Source organism: Neophocaena asiaeorientalis, unplaced genomic scaffold (assembly GCF_003031525.2).
Source record: "Neophocaena asiaeorientalis asiaeorientalis breed wild unplaced genomic scaffold, Neophocaena_asiaeorientalis_V1.1 scaffold130, whole genome shotgun sequence".
Lineage (NCBI taxonomy): Eukaryota > Metazoa > Chordata > Mammalia > Artiodactyla > Phocoenidae > Neophocaena > Neophocaena asiaeorientalis.
In genome coordinates, this window is record NW_020173397.1 from 3,552,089 (window position 1) to 3,566,634 (window position 14,546).

Here is a 14,546-nt window from a genome sequence, read left to right on the forward strand (position 1 = left end):
GGACCTGCTAACATAGCAGAGAAGCGTTAATGCATCCCCAGAAAACTGAGCATTGCTGCTCAGCTTGTAGGGAATGGTGGATGCCCCGTTCTTCTGTCAAATCATGTGCCTGGTATTGTGTAAGTAACAGAGGCGCTATACGTACCCTAGTTGACTGAAGCACATAAAGAAAACCGAAACGCAGGGCTGGAAAGTGCTCAGAGAAAACCTGATTACCTTGTCACCCAGGAGCAAACGTTCAACTCCTGAAGAGAACAAAGTATCTTGAAGGAGAATGAAAATGCAGATGAGACAGTTATCAGATAGTGGCTATCAGGACAAGAGAGATCCTTCACTTGGCGGCAGCTTAGTCCTCGGGAGTTTCGGTTAAGGCTCGTCCAGAACTGCCCGCTCACAAATGCTCCTGAATATTTGCTTAGAGTAGCCCTGCTGCCATCCCATCGTCAAGGAAACTGGCTGTGAGTTTTTAACCATTACAGCTGCGATGATGAAACAGTGAAGGAGATCCGTCTCTAAGTCAAAAAGTGCACCCAGAGATAAGGTTCATTTTCAATGCCCTGCGGCTGCTTCTGATGACATGGCACTGCACTTCTCAGTAAGTGGGGATCCAAGGCTGATTCATCTCCGAGTGAGCAAATGTCTCTTTCTCTCTAATAATACCCTGGGCTCCACCTCCTAATGATTTCATTACACGGTGGGGGCGGAGGGGGGATGGGAAAAGTGACAGAGAATGATTTATAAATATACGGCCAACTTTTAAATAAAGGGGAAAACAAAACCCCTTGAAACTCTATTACTAGCAGGGACAGAACTAATACTGGTGCTATGGACATGGTATCAGGCAGGTCATATAGACTCTGGGTGTAGCGTTCTATTCCTGTGTGTTGGCTAAGTAACTGAGGTGTGCAAATCTGTGCGAAGGTGAGTCACATTAAAACAACACCTACAGTTTTTGTTGATGTTTCTGTAAGAGGTTTGTTTCCCACCGTTGCAGATACTTCAGTGATTAAAATGAGAACATGCATTCTGCCAAGATTTCTGAGGAAATATGTGAATTTAGAAAATAGGGTACAGGATATAATAAAATATCTCAATATTGTGAGGAAGTTTCAGTTAATTGAGAAAGCTACAAATTAAGAAACAACAACAACAAAGAAGGAGATGATTGCATTGCCTCTAACTGAAGGCATTCTGTTTTTTGTTTCTTCAGGGGATTCTAGGATTTTCAAACAATTTTTTCAAAATCGTTTGATTTTATATAAAATGTACAAAAACTTGCTGGAATATCTCACTTGGTTTTATGTTCAGTAATTCAATTTTCACCCAAAGCAATGTAAACATATCTCCATGTATACAGAAGAAATGGATGAAGAAAAAAAAAAAGGAGAAAGGAAGACAAAGAAAAATCTGAATCTCTTATTAATCTATTAGCCTAAAATTCATCAACACATGTAAAATGACTGCTTTTATAGCCATATTGATTACTGTATTTGATACCCAATTTAATGAATTATCAGGCCGAAAATTCCATTACCTGGTGCAGCTTCTACTTCTTGTGAAAGGGTATGCCTTCTTTCGTAGTTATTGAAAAATCTGTTAATGTATGTAGCTATTTGTTCAAAGTTTGCATTTCAAACATAATAAAGTTTTGGAATGCAAATCACCTCATTTGTTTTCATTACTTGAAATGCTGCTTGGGGAAATTTTTAGGCAAGTTACCAAAAGTATCACACCTCCCCCAAAACAGACCAGGCTTGTTATATGTTCCCAGCCTGCCGTGCTCTCATCTAACTTGTCCCTATGCTAGGTTTTACCGTAAAGGGCTTGACATGTTAAGGGTTGTGTGTTAATTTGCCTTTACTCTTTATAGGGCCAGGCATGTGCAGCACCTGCCCTGCACCTGACACTGTGCTAGGGGCTGATGGACGTGGTCCTGGCTTTCTGCTACTGAGTACAGTCGTGGGAAACAGGAGGACCGCAGGAGACAGCTAAGCCCAGGAAAGGGGGTGAGTCTGGGGAAGGGAACGCATGGACGTGGGATGACAGTGCACCACGTGCAATTCGCTAGAAGACATCCAACCTCTGGGAGATTTGCAGCAAACTCCTTCTGCCAGCAGTTTCCAAACACTCAGGGTGGCAGCACCTTTTCTGCCTTGGCTAACAAGTGTTTATGACTGTGGCAACAACCTGAACCCCTGAGTTACATTTCAGGACTATTTCAGAAAACTAATCAGAAGTTCCGTAGCAGGAAAAAAAAAAAAAAAGTTGCCTGCCTTATATATGGCCCTTGTTACCCACTTGTATTTTTAGGAGTGTGTAGATTTCTCATTTGGGGGTAAGGTAACATACCTAGCTACCTACCTAAACATGTCATTTGCATTTTACACCTTGGGTTATTTATTTATTCTTCATCCCCCCAAGAGATAGGTTTTATTGCTGATTACACTGTACAGGAAAAAAAAGGAAAAAAGAAAAGACGAAGTAAAAAATAAACTCTACTTTTAAGGGCTTAACAGACCATGAATCCTCTCAGTTGCTTTTCAATTTCTGTTCACTGAGATTGAGTTTGAATTCACTGTCACCACAGTTGACTCAAAAAGTTTCTTTAAAAAGGGTAAATTCAACTTTGGTTATAAAAAACAAATGTACCGGGGCAGCAAAATATGTGGGAAAGAGAGAGGGGAAAATATTGTCTGAACTTCAATAGAATTTGACGAATTCTCAGGAACACTGGGGAAATTTGTCGCCAATTGTCAGGACTTCACCCAACTTTCTAGAAACAGCTGTAGTGCAAGAGATGGTGCTCTGGTTTCCTCTAAATTTCAAAGAATATAACACCTACTAGAAGCCAGATTCTCAAGAGAGCGCTCGAGAAATTTTAGATTGACTCAGCAAAATGTCACACGAACAGGTAGCCCATGGACTCTCTAAGACACTGAGTGTGGTTTTTTTTTTCTTTTCTTTTTTTGGCTTCATTGGGTCTTCGTTGCCGCATGTGGGCTTTCTCTAGCTGTGGGGAGCAGGGCTACTCTTCTTTGTGGTGCGCGGGCTTCTCATTGCAGTGGCTTCTCTTGTTGCGGAGCACAGGCTCTAGGCGCGAGGGCTTCAGTAGTTGTGGCCCGCGGGCTCAGTAGTTGTGGCTCACAGGCTCAGTAGTTGTGGCTCATGGGCTCTAGAGCGCAGGCTCAGTAGTTGTGGTGCACGGGCTTAGTTGCTCCACAGCATGTGCAATCTTCCCGGGCCAGGGCTCAAACCCGTGTCCCCCTGCATTGGCAGGTGGATTCTTAACCCCTGCACCACCAGGGAAGCCTGAGCGTGCATTTCTGACAATCGTTAAGTAGGAAACACATGTTTTTTTTTTGTTTTTTGCGGTACACGGGGCTCTCACTGTTGTGGCCTCTCCCGTTGCGGAGCACAGGCTCCGGATGCGCAGGCTCAGTGGCCATGGCTCACGGGCGCAGCCGCTCCGCGGCATGTGGGATCTTCCCAGACCGGGGCACGAACCCGTGTCCCCTGCATCGGCAGGCAGACTCTCAACCACTGTGCCACCAGGGGAGCCCGGAAACCCATGTTTGCTGCATTCTGCTGAATTTGAATCTTATTTTAACAATGTAACGGTTTTCTGCTGGATTTTAATTGGTAGCCATGAAAAGAATGAATTGAACATGTCATTCTGATATATTTTTAAGGTAGCGAAATAGCCTACTGCACAATGAAATATTACCCAGTTGACATCTATATAGCAGTATATCTTTGGATTAAAGAGATGACCCCAAGAGACTCAAGCTGTTTTTCCAGTAAAGGTGATTGCTATGCCTGGAACCAGAAATATTAAGGCGACATGAGCAAAGGCTGAAGGTGTTTTCAGGGAACAAGCAGAGCAAACAGAATTATAGAAAATACGGGATCAATTGTCAAAACTCCAGTAATACCCAGCCTTGTATGGAATTTATCTGGCCCACAAAAAATTGTCATTCTTGGTAAAATTTATACTCCCACTTGACTATCTCATGTTGCCTATAAGACAACCATTTTTCGGTCAAAGTTATCATCCTGTTTAAGAGAAAATATCACAATAAGATGGGGAAAAATAGTGTATGGCTGTTTTATGGCCAAAAAATTAATCATTGAAAAAATTTTGAATGATCAAATGAAAATTTGAAAAATAATTCTATATTCAACAGCTATAAAAGCAGAACACATAGCAAATTCTAGGGGAGGCTGCTTGGTTGTGTAAAATATTCAATTATCTCCCCACTGAGACATTCAATAGTTTATTACTTCAACAATTTAATTGCAAAGGATAGACATTTATTATTTTTACAACTATGGTTATAACTTACTACTTACTCTGCCAGGCAGTAAAAGTCACTCAGGAATATCAATGTTACATTTTTTTCTGACCTAGAATTCTTCCTGTTAATGATGATTACTGCAAAGTTAGAACATATGTGATATTATTTTTGGAAATGCTGACATCTCAAAGACAACAGCTTCTAAACGTGAAGAGGAAGCTATCTTTGTTGTTTGTTAACGATTTTTTATTTTTGCTTCTCAGGCTTAGTAAATTACTAATGCTTCCCTTTAATTCCTTAACATTCTCACTTATTGAAACCTTTAAAAATACAAGAATACTTGCTTTTATTGTCACTGTTGTTTTAAAAATTCTTTTTCTACATGGTGTGAAATCATCAGAGAGAAAGAAACAGGATTATTTTTATCAAAAGCGGCATAACTCTGATTAGTAATACTTAAGTTTGTTTGAAAAAGGAGTTAAATGCTTTGTATGCTGTTTCTGTTTTCTATGTTGTGACATTTTACTAATTTCATTAGCAAGTGAAACAGTGATAACAGTAAGTTAAGTTGTAAAAGTGAAGAAAGCGTGGTTTTTGTACTTCCTGAACGTATCCATTTAGCCAAGTTCTATCTTCTGTGGTTCTACCAGAATTATGTTTGGAAAACACCAAACCATTTAAATAAATCTTTAAATTGAAAATCATGTCATTTAAATTAGTACAGAACAAAGGTTTTACGGTTGGAAGATCTGAGATTGGGTCTACGTTCCATGATTTACCAGACACGTGATTTTTGGCAAATTATTTAACTCATTAGACACCTTTTCACCCTCGTAAACTGGATAATAACCACACACCATTTCACTGGTGGGGAGGCGTGGGAGGTAGCTCATGAGAGAGAACAGGAAGAAATGCTTTGTAAAAGCGAGGGCAGCACACAGCAGGTGGAATGTTACTTTTGTTCTTTAAGGTCATATGAAAAATGCCTTTCGAAATTTTTGGAGGAAACACTCAAGATTTCTAATCTACAGTTCCCAACAAGAAATCCTCCACTCTTTTCTTTCACATGTAAAAAAAAGTTGCTGAAATGACCTAACCACTTTTTCAGATGGCCACACTTGAGTTATGTTAGCTTTTCTACTCGAGATTCCTTTTCATTGTCTGCTTATTTCAAATAAATAGAAATATTGTTTTTATCTTCTCCAGGCCTATTAACTACGTCTTCATTTTCTTTTATAGCCTGTTCCTTTCTGGCTTCATCGAACAATTCAGCCTCTGCACAGTTCAAAGTACCACACACATTCTAGGTTTGTGATACAAATTTTCTCTTTCCCACATTAAAATTGTTTTAGATTTAAGTTTCTTGTCATGTTGGCTCATATTTAAATACTTATTAATGAAACTGGCAATGGTATTTACTTTCAATTTGATTAACTCTGCCTAGAACTTTTACTGTTCAAAGATCTGCTCTGGTCTCCCGCTGAATAGCAATCCTCTCCTATTTTCTTTCTTCTCTTCCGGCTTTGCATGGCTGTGTGCAAGGCCACCAGAGATGCCTGTGCTCACTTGTGTGTGTGTCAAGAACTCTAGTTCATCCTTTAGGACTCAATTCAGAAGTCCCTTTGCTCCTACTGTGCCCCGTAAACATCTTTATGGGAGCAGCTTTTAGACTGGAATTACAATTATCGAGTTACACTTCATTCTGCCTCTCAGATTACGGATCCACACTGGCAAGACAAAGCCCAAGATTTCTTCATATTGGTATTTCTAACACGTAACAGAAAGGTCATAAATGTTTCGTTAAATGGCAAAATGACTACATTTTTCTTTAGAAAGGAGCTGCCAGTTTTTCTTTAAAATGGCAACAGGTGGCAATTTGGATTTTTGTCTCTGTTTTCTGTAGGATGTCATCATCATGGCACCTGCATCACTGATACTTTTGGGGGCCACAGTGATACTGCAAGTAGACTTACTTCCTGATAAAAAATGTAAGCACCGTCTATTAAATTCAATAATATTTCTTTTTCTGAGAAAAAGTACATTACAAAAGGGATAGCATTATTTTCTCCTAAATAATAATTAATTAGGAAATTATGATTTTTTAAAAAGGGATGGAACATTTATTCTTATCAGAATACAAACTCTTTAAACATGCTCTATTTTAAGAAAGCAACGTTGGCTGAAATGCACATTTTACGCTGCAGTTTACCCACACTTCACATTCCAAGGGTGGGTAAACGGGCACTCAGAATAAAGCTGCAGCTGATGGCCGTATTTGAAACGTCTTCCCAGGCAAGGGAACGGTTCCAAGTCCTCACAACCAAAGAATAAGAAGCTTCCAGTAGGTTTGCTTCAGAAACTTGTTCATCAATGGGTTTAAGAAAAGAAGAACTGCCACGTGGTTCCCCCATCAGCACTAAGAGACCTTGCTATGGCCATGACAATGTTCTGTATCTGCACTGTCCAGTGGTAAGTGACTATCGAGCACCTGAAATATGGCTCATGCAATGAAGACAATGAACATTTGATTTTATTTAAATAAAATAGCCACGTGTGGCCAGTGGCTACCGTAATGGGCAGTGCAGTACAGACAGAGCCTCAGAATACTGTATGTGGCAGGTGTGGAAGCAGAGTCAGGGAAGGCTACTGAATATTAAAGGTCAGTGGAAACATCCTCACATGTAGTAAAGGAGATTTCATAATTGTACAATATTGTAATTTTTGCAAAAATTATAAAGTTGTATAAACATACGCCCAAGAAAAAAGATAATGAATGTATCACATGTTAATGTCACTCTCGGTGATAGAAGCACGGGTAAATTTTTCTTTTCTTTTTTGAGCATTTGTGCTTTCCAAGGTTTCTAAAAAGAACAGGCATTGATTTCGTAATTTAAATGAAACCTTTTATTTTGTGAAAGCTTTTATTTTCAAGGCAACATTAGAGAGCAGTTCTTTAACGGGGGGAATAGAACACTTTTCTTTCTATAAATGCCTATTTGAGTAATTTTGCTCACAAGTTTTTTTGACCTTGAATCATAATAAGAAATAAATCCTTTTATCATCATGAACCAGTACACATGCAAATATGTGAGTACATTTATAATAGAAACAAGAGGTTCATGAAACAGTACTTCTTATATATTTGATGCACCTGGTATTTTCTATTCTATTTTCTTCCATGTCATTAAACACATTGCTACCCACAAACTAATACATTACTACAGTCCATTAATGGATAATTACCCTTTGAAAATTATGCTTGTACTGAGGAATGATACAGTAAAATATTCAGATTTCAATAAAATACCTGTAGATGTTATAGGTAAATACCTGGGCAAAGTAAAAAGAAAATGAGCTAAAGACATTTCTAAGGAAACTTTTCCCAAGATTATTTCAGTGTTATACATTCTGATAGCCATAATAAAATACTATACTACACAAAAAAATACTTAACAACTTTAAAATTCTACGTAAAATTAAAAATTCTGTGGCTTTTTTCTTTTGATCTACAGTTTTACTTCTCCCACCTGTCAATTTCACCATTAAAGCTATCAATTTAGCTCAAGTTCTTTTACGCTGGGAACCAAATACTGATCAAGAACAAAGAAATGTCCAGCTAGGGTATCACGTGAAAATAAATGCTCCACAAGAAGAAGATGTAAGTGTTTATTCTGATGGCAATCCTCATTTAAATTTTAACTTTGACTGCATTTTCCTTATCAAAGAAATTTTAACTGAAAAAAAAGAAAACCACTAAAGGGCTTTTTGTTATATTCCCAGTAGAGCAATGTCTCTATTGAAATGACTGAGAACCAGTGCCACACCTGCATTAAACAGCAGCTCGGAACATTTTAACTTTGGGACAATTCTTCCACTTAAAAATCAAGTTTAGTAACTTCTGAGGTACAATGGTTCAGATATTGGTTTTATATAATTTCTTCTAAAATAGCCAAAAGAACAGAAGAGAAAAGCCGTATAAAAGAGGAGGAGGGCAGGGTACCTAATCGAAGACGCCAAGTTCGAATCCCAGTTCGGCCATTTCCTTCCTTTAGAATCGTGGACTAGTCACTTAACCTCTCAGAGCCCCAACTTCACTGCAGGCATATATTAAAGCACCAGGTACCTAGTAGATGCTCAATAAAATTAAACAAATTAAATTCCAGTCAATATGGAATTCTAGAGAATTTTCCGTCAAAAGTTACCTCTGGGGAGGAGACTGGAACTAGAGATGGTAGTCAAAGGAAACTGGAGCCTTCACTGTAACATTTTGTTTGTTTTTATAAGAAGCATTTATTCAGTTTTTATATAAAGCATTTATTTATTCAGAAGCATTTGAGATGTACACATCTCAAATTGGGTAATTTATTTATTCATTTTTAAAACCACTTTATTTTGATATAACTGACCTGTAAAAAGCTGCACCTATTTAATGTCTACAACTTGATGAGTTTAGGGATAAAGACATAACCTTGAAACAGTGGGTTTAATTTTTTCTAGCAAAACGATTTCATTGCATTGTGTTTACGTGCCATTTTAAAAGTGGAAGAAAACGCCTAGTTGATTAAAATAGTTCTCTCAAGGCCACTTCCCCTTTGCATATCGTGACTTGTGGGTCTTATTTTTAGTACGAAACCAGGAACACTGAGAGCAGACGCATAACCATCCTTCATAAAGGCTTTTCAGCAAGTGTGCAGACGGTCCCGTGGAGCGACCGCTCCCTCCAGCCAAGCAGCTGGGTTTCCGCGGAACTTAGAGCCCCACCAGGTAAGGCAGGCCTCTAAGAGCCCAGTTTTATATTTCGGGCTTTGTAAACACAGGAAAGTCAGAAAACAAACACCTCAGTTTTCTCTTCTGTCAGTCACCAGTTCCTGCCCGGTATCCTTCTACCTCATCAACATCCTCACCAAGACCATGATCACTTCTCAGTGTCATAACCCAGCCAACTCTGGCTGGCACGTCCCTGCCAGCATTGCGGCTGTTTCTCCTCCCCAGCTCAAAAGACAGAGGGTCATAAACTAAATCTGGGCCAATCAGGTCTCTCATAATTGGGTTCCAGGACATCTTTCCAACCACCCCCTACGTGATTCCTGCGCTCTTCTCAGATGGATTTACAGCCATGACGCCTACACACTAGCACAGTCCTGCCTCGGTGCCCTCGCTTTCCTGGGCTCACCTGACTGCTTTTCTGAATCCTTCCTATACTTCATAGCCCAAATCAAATCGTACCTGCTCTGTGAAGCCCTTTTTGATGTCCCCAATCACTACCCTTTCTAAAGAAACAATCAGAAGCTGTCATGGCAATATCTTGCTCTTTTTTTTTTTTTTTTAAATCTTTATTGGAGGACAGTTAATTTACACTGTTGTGTTACTTTCCGGTGTACAGCAAAGTGAATCAGTTATACATATACATACATCCACTCTTTCTAAAATAAAATTTTGACCATCTAGGGTCTCCTGGAACCTCAATTGTGAATTTAACTTGCACCACGAACACCAAGGCAAATAATTACACACACTTACGGCCGTACCAAGTTTCTCTTCACTGCACCTGGCTTGTTGGCAAGGATGCCCCTGAGGATACGCAGTATTTTCTCTACTATAGGTTAGTATCTGTTTTCACTTTCGCGAGTGGGTTGATTTCTCCAGCCTTAAAAACTTATGAGTGTTCCAATTCAGGTATGGCTCTTGGACTGAAGAATGCCAAGAATACAGCAAAGACACCTTGCAGAGAAATATCGCCTGCTGGTTTCCCAGGACTTTTATCAATAGCAAAGGGCGCGACTTGCTTGCAGTGTATGTTAATGGCTCAAGCGAGGAAGCTGTGATCAAGCCTTTCGATGAGCTCTTTGCCCTTCACGCCATTGGTAAGATGGGCTTGACTCAAAGCCAAAATAACTGAATCGCAGAATCTCAGCACTGGGAGGGGTTATAGGATCACCTTGTTTAGCTACTTGTCTGATGCTAAGTGACCATCTGCCCGCTGCTTAAGAACCACAGTGTCAAGGTTTCTCAGCCTCCTTGCTCGATATATTTGGCGAAAGAACTCTGGGTGTGGCCTGTCCTGTGCCTTACCAGGTGTTCAGTAGCAGCCCTGGTCTCCACCTACTAGATGCCAGTAGCACCTCCTCCCCAACAAATTGTGACAATAAAAATGTCCCCTAGGGGATAAAATCTCCCCTCGTTGAGAATCACCACTCCAGGGAAAGTAAACTCACTGCTGGAAGAACCCCATATCATCTCTCAGCAGCTCTGGCTGGTTTGGTAACATTTCTGCCCATGGGTCCTGTGATGGGCTGGTGCCACCCCCAAACAGGTCTGATTCTTTTCCCCACAAGATGGTCCCTCAGCTATCCAAAGGCAGCCAGGTTTCCCATCCTGAGATCCCTCTTCCCCGGGCTACCGGCCCCCAATTTCTCATGCACTCTTCTTATGATCCTCTACCCTTCTGGACTTTCTCCTCTGGGTGTTCTTGAGTTAGAGTGTCCCCCTTACCATGTGGTTCTCAGATCTAAGCCTATTATTTAAGCTTTCACGTACGTGCTCAGTTCTCAAAACTGAAGACCTCCTTTATCCTAGATACTTGTATTAAAGCAGCTCATCAGGAGCCTCTCACATAACATTTCTGGTTCTGAACGTTCAAGGTTTCAGTGGTGGCCTCTGCTTAGCAGCGTGGGCTGTGGAGCCAGGCTGCCTGGACTTGGGTCCTGGCTCCTCCACTGACTTGCTGAGTGATCTTAGACAAGCTGGTCATTTCTCTGGGCCTCAGTCTTTTTGTCTGAAATATGGGGAGAAATCAATACTTCCTACAAGGTCTCTGTGACAATTAAGTATGCTGATAATTATAAAGTGCTTAGAAGAGTGCCTGGCCTAAGTATCCATTAAATACGCAAAATGCGATTGTTTAAAGGACATGGTTTGGCATGGGACATCTGTATCTGTTTCTATCATCTATATGCGTATCAAACAGAGTATAACTTTGTTTAAAGAATCACAGCACTTGCTAAAGAGATTATATAATTCTCTTTGCTAGAGTATTACTTAGATGACCTAAAAATATCACTTTCATGAAAACAGATGATAAAAATTGCTGAGGGGGACCTGAGAAACAATGATATTAAGACACCAATGGACACAGCCTGGGACAGACCATGGGCATTTTCTTGTGTGATATTCATTTTATTGAGACCAATTTCTCAGATTACTAAAAGAAATAAATGCTCTTTTGATGAAAAATGTTTTGGCTTAGGGGATGGTAGGCTCTGGAGCCAGTGGGCCCCGTTCTTAGCTCGTCCCTAGGACTCAGTAACTGTGAGATCTAAGTCACATAACTTAAGACAGGGACACTCAGAGATAATTTCTATCTACATCAAGTGGCCATAAAACAATCATGTGAGATCTCAGGGGAAAGAACTGTGGAGTTATATGTAAAGACAAGTTCAGCTCAATCTGTTCTTTTTCTGTAAGAGAAAACTAAATCCTCACAACAAACCAAAACAAGATACACAAAACAAAATGAAATAAAAACTGAGTCCCAGGAAGAGGAAATAATCAGTCCAGCCACACACCTGCTTCATAGAGCAGGGCTTAGTGGAGGCTCCAGGGCATTTTCTCTCCAGGATCAGGTTTGTCCTCCAACTCGAGAAGTAAAAAATGGATGGTGGGCTGGGTCTGGGTCTTGCAGTAAGCTGAAGGAAAAGGCATTTAACCATTCGATGCCCTTTGAAGTAGGAATCTCTGAGGTTTACGGGAGAGATCTCTCCTTTAGCACCACAAGACGGGAGTCAGATGTGAGCCGCTGGAGTCCTGTGGCTTGCAGGTTCGTAGATTAAATCCTGGCGTACAGTACTCGAGAAGACACAGCTTAGAGATGCCTTGAGAAATGTGGGTGGATTAGATTTACCAACTGTGATCACCGACCTCTCGGTTCTTTAACCTAGATCGAGTAAATCCTCCAGCAAAAGTCACAGCAGAGATTGAAGGAACCTGTCTCTCTATCCAATGGGAGAAACCAGTTTCTGCTTTTCCGGTCCATTGCTTTGATTACGAAGTGAAAATTTACAACACAAGGAAAGGGTATTTTCAGGTAATGCTTCAGCTCATTCTGATATTCGATGATAGATTTCTTTTAGAGGCATTTAAAAAATTATTGTCAGTGACTGCGCTGGTTACCCCTTGCAACCCCATCTACCTGGGTTTTATGAAAATAAATCAAACCTTACTGGCTTTTTGTCTTGAAAGGATCTATTACTTTTGGTTGAAAATAATGCAACGGATCAGATAAAAGTTCATTAGCACCACTGCTGGTGAAATGGTGCAGCTGCTATGGAAAGCAGTACGGGGATTTCTCAAAAATTAAAAATAGAATTATCATATGACCCAACCTTTCTACTTCTGGGTACGTATCCAAACGAATTGAAAGCAGGGTCTCAAAGATCTCTGTCCATCCGTGTTCACAGCAGCATTATTCACAATAGCCAGAAGAAGGAAGCAACCCAAGTGTCCATCGACAGAGGAATGGATAAACAAAATGTGGTCTATCCATACAATGCAATATTGTTAGTCTTAGAAAGGAAGACAATCCTGACATGTACTGTATCATGGATGGACCTTGAGAACATTATGCTAAGTGAAATAAGCCAGTCACTAAAAGACAAATATTGTATGACTCCACTTATATGAGGTGCCTAGAGCCGTACAATTCATCAAGACAATGGGGAGACAATGGTGCTTTGCGGGGCTGGGGTGAGGGGGGAATGGGGAGTTTTTGTTTAACGAGTAGTTTCAGTTTCACAAGATGAAAAGACTGCTGGAGATAATGTGAATGTACCCTACTACTGAACTGTGCCACTTAAAAATGGTTAAGATAGTAACTTTTGTGTTGTGTGCATTTTGCCACAACTTAAAAAAAAAACTGCCTCCTTAGCCCTAATGGACAAAAAGTTCAAGGGGAAAGGAACTGAATGAAAGTCAACATTTACTGAGCATCAACTATGCATTATGCTTTATTATCCTCACAGTTACTCTATTATGTAATGATCATTCTCATTTTACAGGAAAGTGAGGCACAGAGAGATTAAGTAAGTTGCCCAAAGTCACAAAGCAAGAATAGAATAGAAGTCAGGATTCAAACTTCTGCCTTACAAATTCAATTCAATTCAATTCAATTCGGGTTAATAAATATTTACGAGCTGGCTTTTCTGTGGGATATACAGAGATAAATAGGTACTGTTTCTGCTATCAAGGGGCCTGGTCTACTGGTTGCACTCCCTCAGCCTCAGAGCTGCCTGACCATCGTAAATGTCAACGTGGATACAAAGGAGGGAATGGACAAAGCAAGCTGCCAGGGCCTCCACCCAGGGGAGGGGAATTGAACAGAATATTCAAGGATGAATAGAAACTTGCTTCTTAGTGGGAGAAGCAGAGAAGGACTTTTAGCCAGCACTTCCCCATGTACTTAAGCACACATGGTGAAAGACTGGCTTTCTTTCTAAAATTTCTAATCCACCCTACATTTGTACTTCTGTAAAATACAATAAAAATGATTTGCTAGAAAAAGCACATATAGCCAAAGACAAGCCCAGTGATCCTGGTCTTGAACGCCATGGCAATGCCAGGTTGCTATGAAAGCTCCCAAATTGTTGTTTCCCTTTCTATATTTATCTCCTCAAGGATCAGCAATAAACAGCTCCTGACTCACACCAGTCCTCCAACCACACTTGGAGTGGCAGGGGTTCTAGGCAGAAGGAGCCACTCCACAGCATGAGTGAGCATGGTTCCTTCAGCCAAGTGGCAGTAATTTAGTCAGCCTGGACATAAGGCCAACGTTGGAATCATAACTCTAGCTCTTACACTGGGACTTCTCCCAGAATGACTCTAAGATTTTGTTTAAAAAAAAGAAATGGTTTTTCTTTTTAAAACCATGGTCATAGGCAATGGAAACCACTAAAGTGTTTAGCTTGATTGAAAAATGTGAACACATCTGCAGAATCACAGAATTATTTTGGAAGCAGCATGAAAGCTGGGTATGGACGGAGAGGGGACATGTGGACATAGAATACCGGTTTCATGGCTACTGCAACAGTCCAAGCAAAAAATGATGAAACCTAAAATGGCAGTGGTTTTGGAGCAGGGACAAAGAAGGGAGAAACACATTCAGGAGTAGGTAAGATACAGGCGGCCAGGGACACATCTCGGGTTTGGGCTATTAGCTGCATGGTGGGGACACTGACCAGTAGAGAGAACATACACGAA

At 40.4% G+C, this 14,546-nt stretch overlaps 1 protein-coding gene across 5 annotated transcripts in view; it reads left to right on the forward strand.

Moving 5' to 3' along the window:
- Positions 1-207: 207 nt before the first annotated feature.
- IL5RA (interleukin 5 receptor subunit alpha) overlaps positions 208-14,546 on the forward strand; it is a 34,462-nt gene continuing 20,123 nt past the window's right edge. For 2 of the 5 annotated variants that reach the window (XM_024747075.1, XM_024747076.1), the window contains exons 1-9: positions 208-595; positions 1,871-2,006; positions 5,535-5,602; positions 6,199-6,283; positions 7,808-7,953; positions 8,921-9,059; positions 9,744-9,897; positions 9,972-10,159; positions 12,233-12,378. In XM_024747075.1, coding sequence (XP_024602843.1) covers positions 6,211-6,283; positions 7,808-7,953; positions 8,921-9,059; positions 9,744-9,897; positions 9,972-10,159; positions 12,233-12,378 — 846 coding nt within the window. In that variant the 5' untranslated portion in view covers positions 208-595; positions 1,871-2,006; positions 5,535-5,602; positions 6,199-6,210. Of the gene's footprint in view, positions 629-1,870; positions 2,007-5,534; positions 5,603-6,198; positions 6,284-7,807; positions 7,954-8,920; positions 9,060-9,743; positions 9,898-9,971; positions 10,160-12,232; positions 12,379-14,546 lie in introns of all 5 variants that reach the window. The other 3 variants (XM_024747073.1, XM_024747072.1, XM_024747074.1) reach the window with 3 other exon arrangements.